The 15,515-nt window shown below is 37.4% G+C and overlaps 1 protein-coding gene across 1 annotated transcript in view; it reads right to left on the bottom strand.

The window, feature by feature from the left end:
* The window catches only part of LOC113932779 (ATP-binding cassette sub-family A member 3-like), a 192,146-nt gene that overhangs the window by 46,551 nt on the left and 130,080 nt on the right, over window positions 1-15,515 (bottom strand). The window contains exons 20-22 of the mRNA XM_027612191.2: window positions 13,540-13,792; window positions 13,115-13,319; window positions 5,154-5,376 (exon numbers count right to left, since the gene is read on the bottom strand). Of these exons, the coding sequence (XP_027467992.2) occupies window positions 5,154-5,376; window positions 13,115-13,319; window positions 13,540-13,792 (681 nt within the window). The remainder of the gene's footprint in view (window positions 1-5,153; window positions 5,377-13,114; window positions 13,320-13,539; window positions 13,793-15,515) is intronic.

Here is a 15,515-nt window from a genome sequence, read left to right as displayed (position 1 = left end):
CCTCTCAAAATCAATAAAAATAGGTCAACACCCCGACATCTAAAACTTACGAGTCTCAGAGACAAAGAGAAAATCCTGAAAGCAGCTCAGGAGAAGAGATATGTAACCTACAATGGTAGAAATATTAGATTGGCAACAGACCTATCCACAGAGACCTGGCAGGCCAGAAAGGACTGGCAAGATATCTTCAGAGCACTAAATGAGAAAAATATGCAGCCAAGAATACTATATCCAGCTAGGCTGTCATTGAAAATAGAAGGAGAGATAAAAAGAACAAACAAAAACTAAAGGAATTTGCAAACACGAAACCAGCCCTCCAAGAAATATTGAAAGGGGTCCTCTAAGCAAAGAGAGAGCCTAAAAGCAGCACAGATCAGAAAGGAACACAGACAATATACAGTAACAGTCACCTTACAGGCAATACAATGGTACTAAATTCATACCTTTCAATAGTTACCCTGAATGTAAATGGGCTAAATGCCCCGATCAAAAGACACAGGCTATCAGATTGGATTAAAAAACAAAACCCATCAATATGCTGTCTGCAAGAGACTCATTTTAGACCCAAAGACACACCCACATTGAAAGTGAGGGGGTGGAAAACAATTTACCATGCTAATGGACACCAAAAGAAAGCTGGGGTGGCAATCCTTATATCAGACAAATTAGATTTTAAATCAAAGACTGTAATAAGAGATGAGGAAGGACACTATATCCTACTTAAAGGGTCTATCCAACAAGAAGATCTAACAATTGTAAATATGTATGCCCCGAACATGGGAGCAGCCAATTATATAAGGCAATTAATAACAAAAGCGAAGAAACACATTGACAACAATAAATAATAGTGGGGGACTTTAACACCCCCCTGACTGAAACGGACAGATCATCTAAGCAAAAGATCAACAAGGAAATAAAGACTTTAAATGAAACACTGGACCAAATGGACTTCACAGATATATTCAGAACATTCCATCCCAAAGCAGTGGAATACACATTCTTCTCTAGTGTCCGTGGAACATTCTCCAGAATTGATCACATCCTAGGTCACAAATCAGGTCTCAACCGGTACCAAAAGACTGGGATTATTCCCTGCATATTTTCAGACCACAATGCTTTGAAACTAGAACTCAATCACAAGAAGAAAGTTGGAAAGAACTCAACTACATGGAGGCTAAAGAGCATCCTACTAAGGAATGAATGGGTCAACCAGGAAATTAAAGAAGAATTTAAAAAATTCATGGAAACGAATGAAAATGACAACACAACTGTTCAAAATCTTTGGGATACAGCAAAGGCAGTCCTGAGAGGAAAGTATATAGCAATACAAGCCTTTCTCAAGAAACAAGAAAGGTCTCAAATACACAACCTAACCCTACACCTAAAGGAGCTGGAGAAAGAACAGCAAAGAAAGCCTAAACCCAGCAGGAGAAGAGAAATAATAAATATCAGAGCAGAAATCAATGAATAGAAACCCAAAGAACAGTAGAACAGATCAACGAAACTAGGAGCTGGTTCTTTGAAAGAATTAACAAGATTGATAAACCCCTGGCCAGACTGATCAAAAAGAAATGAGAAATGACCCAAATCAACAAAATCATGAATGAAAGAGGAGAGATCACAACCAACACCAAAGAAATACAAACAATTATAAGAACATATTATGAGCAACTCTATGCCAGCAAATTAGATAACCTGGAAGAAATGAGTGCATTCCTAGAGATGTATCAACTACTAAAATTGAACCAAGAAAAAATAGAAAACCTAAACAGACCTATAGCCACTAAGGAAATTGAAGCAGTCATCAAAAATCTCCCAAGAAACAAAAGCCCAGGGCCAGATGGCTTCCCAGGGGAATTCTATCAAACATTTAAAGAAGAATTAATACCTATTCTCCTGAAACTGTTCCAAAAAATAGAAATGGAAGGAAAACTTCCAAACTCGTTTTATGAGGCCAGCATTACCTTGATATCATTGAATATCATTCTCAATGGGAAAAAGCTGAGAGCTTTTCCCCTAAGGTCAGGAATGCAGCAGGGATGTCCACTATCACCACTGCTATTCAACATAATATTAGAAGTCCTAGCCACAGCAATCAGACAACAAAAAGAAATCAAAGGCATCCAAATCGGCAAAGAGGAAGTCAAACTCTCACTCTTTGCAGATGATATGATACTGTATGTGGAAAACCCAAAAGACTCCACCCTAAAACTGCTAGAACTCATACAGGAATTCAGTAAAGTAGCAGGATATAATATCAATGCACAGAAATCAGTGGCATTCCTATACACCAACAACAAGACAGAAGAGAGACAAATCAAGGAGTCGATCCCATTTACAATTGCACCCAAAACCATAAGATTCCTAGGAATAAATTTAACCAAAGAGGCAAAGGAGCTGTACTCAGAAAACTATAAAATACTCCTGAAAGAAATTGAAGAAGACACAAAGAAATGGAAAACGTTCCATGCTCATGGATTGGGAGAACCAACATTGTGAAGATGTCCATGCTACCTAGAGCAATCTACACATTCAATGCAATCCCCATCAAAATACCATCCACTTTTTCAAAGAAATGGAACAAATAATCCTAAAATTTGTATGGAACCAGAAGAGACCCCGAATAGCCAGAGGAATGTTGAAAAGAAAAGCAAACCTGGCGGCATGACAATTCCGGACTTCCAGCTCTATTACAAAGCTGTCATCAAGACAGTATGGTACTGGCACAAAAACAGACACGGAGATCAATGGAACAGAATCGAGAGCCCAGAAATGGACCCTCAACTCTATGGTCAACTTATCTTTGACAAAGCAGGAAAGAATGTCCAATGGCAAAAAGAGTCTCTTCAACAAATGGTGTTGGGAATATTGGACAGCCACATGCAGAAGAATGAAACTGGACCATTTCCTTACACCACACACAAAAATAGACTCCAAATGGTTGAAAGACCTAAACGTGAGACAGGAGTCCATCAAAACCCTAAAGGAGAACACAGGCAGCAACCTCTTCCACCTCAGCCGCAGCAACTTCTTCCTAGAAACATCGCCAAAGGCAAGGGAAGCAAGGGCAAAAATGAACTATTGGGATTTCATCAAGATAAAAAGCTTTTGCACAGCAAAAGAAACAGTCCACAAAACCAAAAAACAACCAACAGAATGGGAGAAAATATTTGCAATTGACATATCAGATAAAGGGCTAGTATCCAAAATCTATAAAGAACTTATCAAACTCAACACCCAAAGAACAAATAATCCAATCAAGAAATGGGCAGAAAACATGAACAGACCTTTCCAAAGAAGACATCTAAATGGCCAAGAGACACATGAAAAAGTGCTCAACATCTCTCCGCATCAGGGAAATCCAAATCAAAACCTCCATGAGATACCACCTCACACCCGTCAGAATGGCTAGAATTAACAAGTCAGGAAACAACAGATGTTGGCGGGGATGTGGAGAAAGGAGAACCCTCCTACACTGTTGGTGGGAATGCATCCTGGTGCAACTACTCTGGAAAACAGTATGGAGGTTCCTCAAACAGTTGAAAATAGAGCTACCATACGATCCAGCAATTGCACTACTGGGTATTTACCCCAAGGATACAAATGTAGGGATCCGAAGGGGTACGTGCACCTCAATGTTTATAGCAGTAATGTCTACAATAGCCAAACTGTGGAAAGAGCCAAGATGTCCACCGACAGAGGAATGGATAAAGATGTGGTGTATATACACAATGGAATATTATGCAGCCATCCAAAGGAATGAGATCTTACCATTTGCAATGACATGGATGGAACTGGAGGGTGTTATGCTGAGTGAAATAAGTCAATCAGAGAAAGACATGTGTCATATGACCTCACTGATATGAGTAATTCTTAATCTTAGGAAACAAACTGAGTTTTGCTGGTGTGGTGGGGGGTGGGAGGGATGGGGAGGCTGGGTGATAGACATTGGGGAGGGTATGTGCTATGGGGAGTGCAGTGAATTGTGCAAGACTGTTGAATCACAGATCTGTACTTCTGAAAAAAATAATGCAACATATGTTAAGAAAAAAGAAAAAGAAGAAGATAGCAGGAGGGGAAGAATGAAGGGGATTAAGTCAGAGGGGAAGATGAACCATGAGAGACGATGGACTCTGAAAAACAAACTGAGGGTTCTAGAGGGGAGGAGGGTAGGGGGATGGATTAGCGTGGTGATGGGTATTAAAGAGGGCACATTCTGCATGGAGCACTGGGTGTTATGCACAAACAATGAATCATGGAACACTACATCAAAAACTAATGATGTAATATATGGTGATTAACATAACAATAAAAAAATTAAAAAAATTAAAAAAAATAAAAAGACCTCCGAGAGGGATGCAGCCTTGCAGCCAGCTTGATTTTAGCGCAATAAGCCCTGTGATAGACTTCTGATCTACAGAGCTGTAGGATAATACATTTGTATAATTTACTAAATTTGCAGCAATTTGCTACCACAGCAATAGAAAACTAACACAGACTAACTGACTGCGTTAGTTTTGGGACTAACTCAGTAAAGGAGCAGCACAGTATAAATCCTTCTACATGTTTCTTAGTCTGTTATTCAGAGATCAATTCTTCTTCATGTGGCTTAATATTACTCATTGAAGAGTTGTGCAAGGAATATTAAAATAGGTTTCCAACTAACTCAGGGAATCAGGGAATTCTTTTGTGGGAGGGAAGGCCTAAGGTCAGTAAATGGGTTAGAAGCCTATCAATCTCAGTCTCCGCAAGACCCGGTATGGCTAAATTACTTAAAAAAGATCCAATTAATGTTTACAGAGTAATTTAATAAAGGAGTGGCAGCATTTATGTTCTAAGAAACTTCTCTTTGCCATGATTGCCAGTCCAATCAATCTCTCCATAATCTCAAAGGAGGAAAATGAAAGAATAAATATTGTACAGAGCCTGGGCTAATGGCCTGAAGGACTGGGTTAGTGAAAATGTAAGTGCCTTAATTTGTCTTGCATTGTACCCAACATAATGGCTATAATATTTGTGACACTTAATAAAAGGTTATTAACTTAAAAGTAGGGTAAATATTCCCAGAAATCCAGAACAAAATAACTTTGTACTGTTCTTGTCTCCAAGACCATATTTCTTTATTTATGGGGGAAATGGTGTGATGTCCTTACCTGATGTTGTGGTTATTATTATATCCATTACTATACTGAAAACTCCTGCACAGTAGTTTAACATAACGAGCTTGATGTAGGCACTGGTATGACTAGAAAAAAGGAAACTTATCAGGTATGTGAAGGGAATGACAGACCAGCCAAACAGCATGAAGATGACCAATGTGTCCAGAAAGCAGTAATTCTTGGTCAGTGCATCCAATCCAGATAATAGGAACACCACCTGAGACAGAGTACACAAGTCAATTCAAAGTGGAGAAAACTATGCAATGCCTAAGAATTCTGTCTAATAACTTAGAAAATCTTCCTTTGTTAGAACACATAAGTATTTATTTATTTTAAAAAATATTTTATTTATTTATTTGACAGAGAGAGAGAGAGATAGTGAGAGCAGGAACACAAGCAGGGGGAGTGGGAGAAGGAGAAGCAGGCTTCCCGCCGAGCAGGGAGCCCGATGCGGGGCTCAATCCCAGGACCCTGGGATCATGACCTGCGCCAAAGGCAGACGCTTAACCGCTGAGCCACCCAGGCGCCCCCACATAAGTATTTATTAATCAAATAATTTTGTCTGTGAGCGTGGCTATGAGGTTCTTCCACTTCTCCCTTAAGTGAGCACATCCCCTCTATTTGCCTACTTGTCTACATCTACTTGAAAAAGTTTCATTTTGTTCTCCTTGAACAAGACCAAAGTATATTTTTTCTTCTCCTTCTTCCAACCCCAAATAAGCCAAATTCTCAATATTTCCAGAAATGAGATCACCTAGTAGAAAAACTTTTTTTTTTTTTTTAAGATTTACATTCTGACCGCTGTAAACTGTAATGCTAAGGACCTACCTTTCATGGCTCTCCATTTTTAGATTCTGCCTATTGACTCTACTCTGTTTTCCTACTCCTCCTTTCCCTCCATCAGCCACTCAGTTGAGAAGCACACAGGGAAACTCAAAGTTAGAGGGGATCTAAGTAAGGGAACACAGAACCTATAGAGTTGTTATAGAAAATAAATTTCCAGAAATTGACATCTTATAAGTTGTTAAAACTGTGGTTTCTCCACAAATATTCCAGAATTATTTATTTTGAGCTATTAAATGATTATGTAGCAAGATCCTTGAGAAGTGGTTGGTAGGGATAAGCTGAGAATAGCTACTAATGATTGAAAGCAGGTTCTCAGTGGTAGTAGACAAAGCAACAAAGAAATAAACATAGCATAGATGAAAATATTTGGGTATTATGGGCATGGCTACTTTGCTTCTGTCATCACAGACTTCCAGTCTCAAGAGAAATGCAGTGCATGTAAATACTTAGATAGAATTTGGGGTGACCTAGGTATTTTTTTGTTGAAAGAGGTATAATGTTTAGGGATTTCATTAATTATAAAATGTACATTTTTGGGTAGGAAGATTCAACATTGTAAAAATGCAGATATTCCCCAAATTAGTCTATAAACAAAAATATCCATAAGATATTTAGTTGAATATTTTAAATTTTATTTTGAAATGTAACACATTCAAAAATACACAAAATATAGATAAGCAGATCACTGAATTATTACAAAACAAACACTGCTGTGAAATTACCAAGGATACTAATGCCACTCAAGACACAATATCTCCCTCCTCTGTGAAGGTAAACACTACACTGACCTTTACAATAATCACTTCCCTTCTTTTCTTTACAGTTTTAACAAAAACATCCCTAAATACTACTTGTATTTTTCAACTATACATGGAGTTATGTAGTATTTACTTCTTCCTACCTGGCTTCTTTTGCTAACATGGTATTTGTGAAATCCATCCCCACTGTTGCCTAGTGTGGTAGTTCATTTTCATTGCTCTTTAGTATTCCAGTGTATTATTGTATCACTTTTACTCATCTGTTATATTTGATAAATATTTCAGCTGTTTGCCATGTGTATTGTTTCTTATTATGAATAACATTCTTAAGAACCTTCTTGTATATGTCTCCTGCTGCACATATATATGCATCGGAGATTTATATTTTTTCACAAACCTTCAAAGTTTTAGAAGAAAATGCCAAATTGTTTACCAAAGTAACTGGACCAATTTATGTTCCCATCAATAGTAACTGCAGCTTCCACTGCATTAAATTCTTATCCATATTTGGTATTTTAGCTTTCTAGATTTTAGCTATTCTGATAGGTATGTATAGTCTATGTATTTGTTTCCTATTGCTGCTGTAACAAATTCATAAATTAGTGGCTAAAACAACCCAAATTTATCTTATAGTTTTGGAATGGTTTTCACTAGACTAAGATAAAAAAAAAAAAGTCTGCAAGATTGTATTCCTTCTGGAGGCTCTAGGAGAAATTCAGTTTCTTGCCTTTTCAAGCTTTCCAGAGTTGTTTGCATTACTCAGCTCATGGCAACTTCCTTTATCTTTAAAGTCAGAAGCTTAGTATTTTTGAGCTCTAATCTCCACTGTGATGGTATCTGGAGGTGTGGCCTTTGGGAGGTAATCAGGTTAAGATGAGGTCATGAGGGTGGGGCCCCGTGATGGGATAGTGTCCTTAGAAGAAAGATGAAAGCACGCTCTTGAGCTCTCACTCTTGCTCGCTCTCTCTGCCATGTATGGACATAGTGAGCAGAGAGTCATCTGCAAACCCTGGAAGAGAGCCCTCACTGGAAAAACCAAAGCAAATGCCCCTTGATCTTGGACTTCCTGGCCTTTGGAACTGTGAGAAAATAAATTTCTGCTACGTAATCCACCATATCTATTTTGTTATAGCAGTCAGAGTGGACTAAGACAACTGGTTTTTGTATTTCCTTTATTGGAGACTTTACATTATTTGAGTTACTGTCCAGCATTCTTTCATTTCAACCTGAAGGAATTCCTTAGCATTTCTTGTGGGGTAGGTTTAGCACTAATTAACTTCCTCAGCTTATTTAAGACAGTTGTTTTAAAGTCTTTGTCTAGCAGCTCTGCTGTTTGTACTTCTTCAGGGATGGTTGCTGTCATTTAATTTTCTTCCTTTGAATAGACCATGTTTTCCTGTTTATTTGCAGGCCTTATGATGTTGTTGTAGAAACTTGGGTATTTAAAATATCAGCCACCTCCTCCAACCCTTGCAGACTGACTCTGTGTCAGGGCAGTTCATCATTAATTAGTGGGGTTTGTTCTGAGACTAGGGATGACTCCTATCCCATCAAGATTAAAATCTTCTCATGTCTTTATGAGCATATGCACTATCTTGGCCTAGGTATTGCTTTTTCAATTCCCTTCCTGACATACAGAGCTGCTTTGAAATGCCTTAATTTCCCAGGGCCTTACACTAGGGGCTCGTTGAAGCCTTAGACAGTCTATGTCTCAACTTGTCATTTCTTCCTCCAGGCATCTTCCTGCAGGTTCACAAGCTGTGGCTAGTACTGCTTTTCCCTACCCCAAATCCAAGTTAGACAAGAAAGAGAGCAGTCTTCTTGCAGCCTCTAGACAAGTCAGAAGGTTGGAAGTAAGGAAGGTCTGTTCTACCTCTTCCTCTTCAGGAGAGAGCTGGAAACTGGACTGCCATAGCCTCCAGACCGAGACTGCTATGCTAGGGAAAGGCTCAGTCAAGAGCCCATAAATATGCTATGAAATTTCCTATCATTTTGAATGTGACATTTTCTTGTTTGGGGCACAGACCTATGACTGTTTTCCAGAGTTCCTAGAAACCAGTTGAGTTTCTGCTTGTTTTCTTTTTTCCTTCACGGGGGAGAAAGGACTTGGGACTTACTACTATGCTATCTTGTTGACCACATTTACCATTCTGTTTCTGCTAAGTATTTTCTCAATAATTAATGCAATTGAATGCTTTTCCATATGTTTATAGGCCACTTGGATATCTTCTTTTATGATACACCAGTTATAACCTCTTTCTCTTTTTTCTATTTTCTTTAACTGTCCTAGTTTTACTGCTAGAGAATTATACATAGAATATGATCCAGATACGAAGTTACGCATAAGAACATTAAAAGAACTATGTTGACTATGTCTGAGAAAATAAAAAGGTGTAGAGCATAGGTTTACAGATGAAGAAGATAATTTAAATTTTTGAAAATAATTAACTGCAAATTTTATATCTGAGGAACACAAATCTGAAATTAAGAACTGATTAGATAGGTTTAACAGTTGAGTAGATACAGGCAGATAATGATTGATAAATTGGAAAAGAAGTCAATAGAAAATATACCAAGAAATACACAGTGGGGGAAAAAAAAGGAAAATAAAGAGAACAGTGTTTGAGACATCCATGACACAGTGAAAAGAAACAATACACATGCAGACAGAGAACAAGAGGCAAAAGTAAGAGGCAAAGCAAGAGAATTACCAAGAAATTTACAAAACTGGTAACAGATACCAACCTTCAGATTCGGGAAGCTTTGAATACACCAAGCAGGGTAAATGCAAAGAAACCTAAGCACAATACTGTAAGAATGCTAAAAACCTACCTCAAAGAAAGAATAGTAAAAGAAAACATGCAAAAAAGACATATTACTTTCCAAGGAATTGTAAGAAGTCTGACAGCTGACTCCTTATTGAAAAATGAAAAAGCAAGCCATGACAACAGAACAGCATCACTAAAGAGTGGGGGGGAGGGTGGGGGGAGACCAACAAAATATTCTTCAAAGGATAAGAAAAATGAAATTATTTCCAATCAAAGTCTACAAGATTTTTTTTTTTTTGCAGTTAAAACTTTCCTAAAAGAAGTATCATAGGAAGTTCTTCAGGAAGAGAAAAATGATCCCAGATAAAACTACAGAAATGAATATGAGTGAATAAGTACAAGTGAATATTTACTGTAACAAAAATAACAGTAGGTTTTGGATGATAAATAATGTAAAATTAAAATGCCTTATCACAATAATGCAAGAAGTTGGAGGGCATCACTGGAATGACAAGGCTGTAAGGTCTTAGCATTGTCAGGGAAGTGGTAAAAGCAAAACTTGCACTGACAGTAATTAATCAAATGTGCATGTTTGGGGCACCTGGGTGGCTCAGTTATTTAAGCATCTGCCTTCAGCTCAGGTCATGGTCCCAGGGTCCTGGGATTGAGCCCTAGGTCAGGCTCCCTGTTCAGCGGGGACTCTACTGCTCCCTCTCCCTCTGCACTTCTCCCCCACTTGCTCTCTCTCTCTCAAGTAAAAAAATAAAATCTTTAAAAATTTTTTATATATATTTTACTTTTATTTTTATTTAAATTTAATTAGCGAAGGTATAGTACATCATTGGTTTTTGATATAATGTTCAATGATTCATCAGTTCAATATAATACCAGTGCTCATCACATCATGTGCCCTCCTTAAAAATTTTAAATAAAAAAACAAAAAAAACCCTAAATGTGCATGTTAATTTTTAGAATGGTCACTGAAAGAATATTTAACATAAATTTAATAGCGAGCAGAAGGAGAAATAGGAAATAAAACAATTCAAATAAGAAAAGAATAAACCCAAACATATCAGTATTTCTTTGGATACTGCAATTATAAGGCCAGCTTGCTAGCCTGGAAAAAAACTAACACAACTATACACTGTTTAAAAAAAATTTTTTTTTTAAATATGAAGGCCCAGAAAGTCTAAATGCAAAAAGATGAAAAAACATTTACCAAGGAAAGAGTATTCAAAGTACCTATGCTATTTCTAGAAAGAGCATATTTTAAGGCTAGAAGCATCATTAGGGATAAAAGGGAGAAACAACATTGTGATAAAGGGGTCAATCCATCAGAAAAATACAATTATAAATACATATGCACCGAAGAATATATAAACTGTAGGTATAAAGCAAACTATATGAAGCAAAATTTCAAACTATATAAAAATTTCACAGAAAAGAAAACAAATAGGCAACATATCAGTAACAACAGAGATGAGTAGCTCTAAACAAAACTGAGTCTATGACAGACATAAACAAAGTCTCCAATAACAACAGGAGACACATTCTTAACAAGTACACATAAAATATTTACCAAAATTGACCACATGTTGGTTCATAACATATGACAATGTATTTAAAATGACTGAAATCATTCACAGTATGTTCTCTGAGCAAAGAGCTATTAACCTATGAATACATTTTCAAAGTGCTTAGAAATCAAATAATACATTTCTAGTAAACATCATGGTTCAAAAATATTTTAGAAATTAGGAAATATTTATGAATTAGTGATAATGAATATCAAACCTGTGGGATGCAGCTTAAGTGATGAGATAATGTAAAGTTTTGGGGTTTTCGGTTTGTGTGCATAATGTAGTAGCTCTCCCAGTTAGTTCCCATGATGACAGAAATGATTAGTGACCCTCACAAAGTTAGTGGTTTGCCCTTACTGTGCTAAGTGGCTGTCTGGTAAGTTGTGAGAAGAGAACAGCACTGAGCACCTTGTCTACAATACTGCACAGGGCGGCAGAGAAGGAGTGTCATGTTGTTCTTTCTACCCTGGAGCTTTCTGTATTCATGAAGTTCTCTCCCCACCACTTCCAGCCTCTAATCTCCTTTATCTGTTCTAGTTTGTGTACGCTCGTTGCTCTTCCTCAGAACCAAAAGTTACAACCTTCCAACCCTAGAGCACCATGGACAATGATCCTAAGTTTTCTAATGGCATGGGAGCCAGTGAAACTGGCCTCCAAGCCCTACATCTCATTTATTTTTATTTTTAATACTTTTTTGTTTATTATGTTCAGTTAGCCACTGTATAGTACTTCATCAGTTTTTGATGTAGTGTTCAATGATTCATTCACAGAGCCAAAGAGGGAGCACACCAATGAAATGGGTATTAAGGAGGGCAGGTGTTGTGATGAGCACTGGGTGTTATATGCCCTACCTCTCATTTATAACAAATGGGTTTGCTTTAACTTTCACAGCAGTATCTCACTGGACCTTCTGACAGAAGGATGGCTCTGGAGATGCCAGATGTCGGAAAGATAAGGAAAGTGACAAGTATAAACAGACCACATTCTCCTGACTTTGCTTTCAATAAGAGTTTCAATAATTCTTCATTATCTATTCAATATTCAAATGTTCAAATGCTCTCACACATGCACAAAATTTGAATGGTCTGTGGCACAAAATCAAACACCTTGACCATTCAACTCAAGAACTCTATTCTATTAATAATCCACACAAACCTCATACCTTTTAGCTTAATTTCACTGAGAAAATATAGTCCACCAGGAAATACAAATCAAAACCACAGTGAGATACTACCTCACATGGGTCAGTGTAGCTATTGATGAGGATGTGGAGAACAGATAACCCTTGTGCACTGCTGGTGGGAATGCAAACTGGTGCAGCCACGGTGGAAAACAGTATGGAAGTTCCCCAAAACATTGAAAATAGAAATACATATGATCCAGTGATTCCACTACTATTCTTGCTCTTGAGGCAATCAGATGACTAGAGGCAGGAGAAAAGTATTTATAAAAATATTTGTCTTTTGGGGCGCCTGGGTGGCTCAGTCATTAAGCGTCTGCTTTCGGCTCAGGTCATGATCCCAGGGTCCTGGGATCGAGCCCCGCATCGGGCTCCCTGCTCAGCGGGAAGCCTGCTTCTCCCTCTCCCACTCCCCCTGCTTGTGTTCCCTCTCTCGCTGTCTCTCTCTGTTAAATAAATAAATAAAATCTTAAAAAAATATATTTGTCTTTGTTTAACATGGGACTGATGTTGTAGTATAACAGGTCATATCCTTACATATTTGTAGAAGCCTTGGGGCCAATACACATTAGAGAGCAAGCATATCTGGAAGGTAGATTAAAAGACATATTTCTGTTTCTTCAAACAAGAACATTTTGTTTTAAAAGAATATAAAGGAAAAGATTTTCACTGAGGCATATTCCACAATGTATTCCCTGACATAATGAGCCAAAGTATTTCTTTCTTTCTTGAGAAATTTAGATTTAGGTTAATATTAGCCAAGTAGAATTTTCTGGGATGTACCAGAAAATAAGCCCCACAAAAGACTTTGTCTAACACTCACCATTAGTAAGCAGCAGGCAATGAAGAAGATGATGAAGTCCCACAGCAGAGCAGAGAGCCAGAAATTAATGGCAGAGACCCCACTCACAAACTGGATGTGCTTTGCCTTAGTGATTCTCTCAGTCACTGTCAGAAGACAAAAGCCACTGACAAAAATACTCACACCAAAAAACAAATTCAAGGCTACCTGCATTCCTGGTATTTTTCTACAAAAGAATGAGTAAAGAGGACACATTGGTAAGATAACAAAGTAGAAAATATTAGTTTCTAAAAATAACTTTTTATTTATTATAAATTATATTTTTATTATTTATTTTATTATTTTATTCACTTTTAAAATTAACTTTTTATTAAGAATGTGTTCAGATAGGGAAGAAGGACTATATTTAAATACCAAGCTCAATCCCAATAAAAAAGCATACCTACCTTCCCTCAAGTTTTTTAGACACAATATTTTGAGGCTGAGGTTTGTTGGAGACCGTAATTGAAGCATCAGGGCCAGAAAGTGCCATAAAAATAAGATTGTCTAATACTGCCAGGGATAATGGTGGTGAGTGGTATGCCTTGTTGTTGAACCAAAGTGTAACTATTTTTTTATTTCCAACAACGTGAAAGGAAAGTGCAATAATGCATGAGTAAATGCATTCTTGACTTTCCTGCAAGTATTTCATTAAGCCACCTGGAATGAGAAAACAATAAATGACCACAGGCTCAGCATGCAATACAGATCACTTGGTATGCATTTTGGAGAGGGAGAACCCAATAATTTCACTTGCCTGATATTTTTTGTATTTCCAGTGTCTCACAACAGCTCTGATACATTTTGACCATTCAACTCAAGAACTCTATTAATAATCCACACAAACCTCATACCTTTCAGCTTAATTTCACTGAGAAAATATAGTCCACCAGGAAATTTAAATCAAAACCACAATGAGATACTACCTCACATGGGTCAGTGTAGCTATTGATGAGGATGTGGAGAACAGTGCACTTGTGCACTGCTGGTGGGAATGCAAACTGGTGCAGCCACGGTGGAAAACAGTATGGAGGCTCCCCAAAACATTGAAAATAGAAATACCATATGATCCAGTGATTCCACTACTGGGTATGGACCCAAGGAAAACAAAAACACTAATTTGAAAAGATATATGCACCCCTATGTTTACTGCAGAATTATTTACAATTGCCAAAGTATGGAAGCAACCCAAGTATCTGGTGATAGATGAACAGTTAAAGAATGGATATATATACACACATATATACATACATATGTTAGATACACACACGCATATTACTCAGCATGAAAAAAGAATGCAATCTTGCCATTTGAAACAACATTACTATTGATAGATCTGTGAGGTATAGTGTTTTTATTTTTGTATAAACAATATAATATAGTGGAAAAGGGACCACATTATGAATCAGGGAAATTCATTTCTCCCTCTTCTCTGTTAAACTATGTGATCTTTGACAATAAGCGTTCGTCTAGTACTCCTGTCATGGAGGAGGAAAAGGAATATGTGATTTAATGACAGCTTTTATGCCACCCAGCCTATAATGTATATGTTGTAAAATCAGAATATTGATAGAAGTAATAACCAACATTTCCCAGTGCATTTTCATCTCCCACAATGGAACGTAAAGGATAAAGGAGAAACAACCTGCCAAACTGCACAGGCTCTATGCTAACCTAAACCAATACTCTCAATGAGGCAGCAGCTGAAGGAAATGCAAAGGAAATACCTGGAAGGAAATGATCAGCCTTGAAAGACGACAGACTTGCTCCTTAGAGATGATTTAGTATAGTGAGTGGGTTAATATTGCAGACTCCCACTAAACAGTCCTAAAACATAGTGCCTACTCTAATACATACTAGATGCACTATTTGGGGCAACTTAGTTAACATCGCCAAGCCTCAAGCAAATATAATCAGTATAGAAATTGAGATAATTGAAATATTTAGAAAAATTCTTGCCAAAAGTAGTGTTCCGTACATGTAATCAATTATTATTACTACCTTCCAAATAAGTAAGTTCAGAGTAGCCTGCCCATAAAGTCTTCAACCTAACCTGTTTTAAAATATGGCTAATCTTGAGACTTGTCTGAAGACGTTCGGGATTTAGTACCACATTGTGAGCCTGGTTTTATGTGAGATTTTGTGCTAAATTTTACAAAACAAAATATTTTAGTACTTCAATTCATTCCCTAGAAGATGTAGCAAATAGCTGGCAGATGACCTACAGTCAAAGTGCCTCCATTAATAATTAACTTCTGGGGCCAGTCTCCGTGAAGGATGATTCTTGTCTCTGATTTGGCTGCCTTTATGAGATTGGTGAGTATCAAGAAAGTAAAGAGCAACAGCTAAATATTCCAGTCAGGACCTCTCTTTGGAAGTGATA

Source organism: Zalophus californianus, chromosome 10, assembly GCF_009762305.2.
Source record: "Zalophus californianus isolate mZalCal1 chromosome 10, mZalCal1.pri.v2, whole genome shotgun sequence".
In the NCBI taxonomy this organism is placed as follows: Eukaryota; Metazoa; Chordata; class Mammalia; order Carnivora; family Otariidae; genus Zalophus; species Zalophus californianus.
This window is presented reverse-complemented; position numbering and strand designations above follow the sequence as displayed.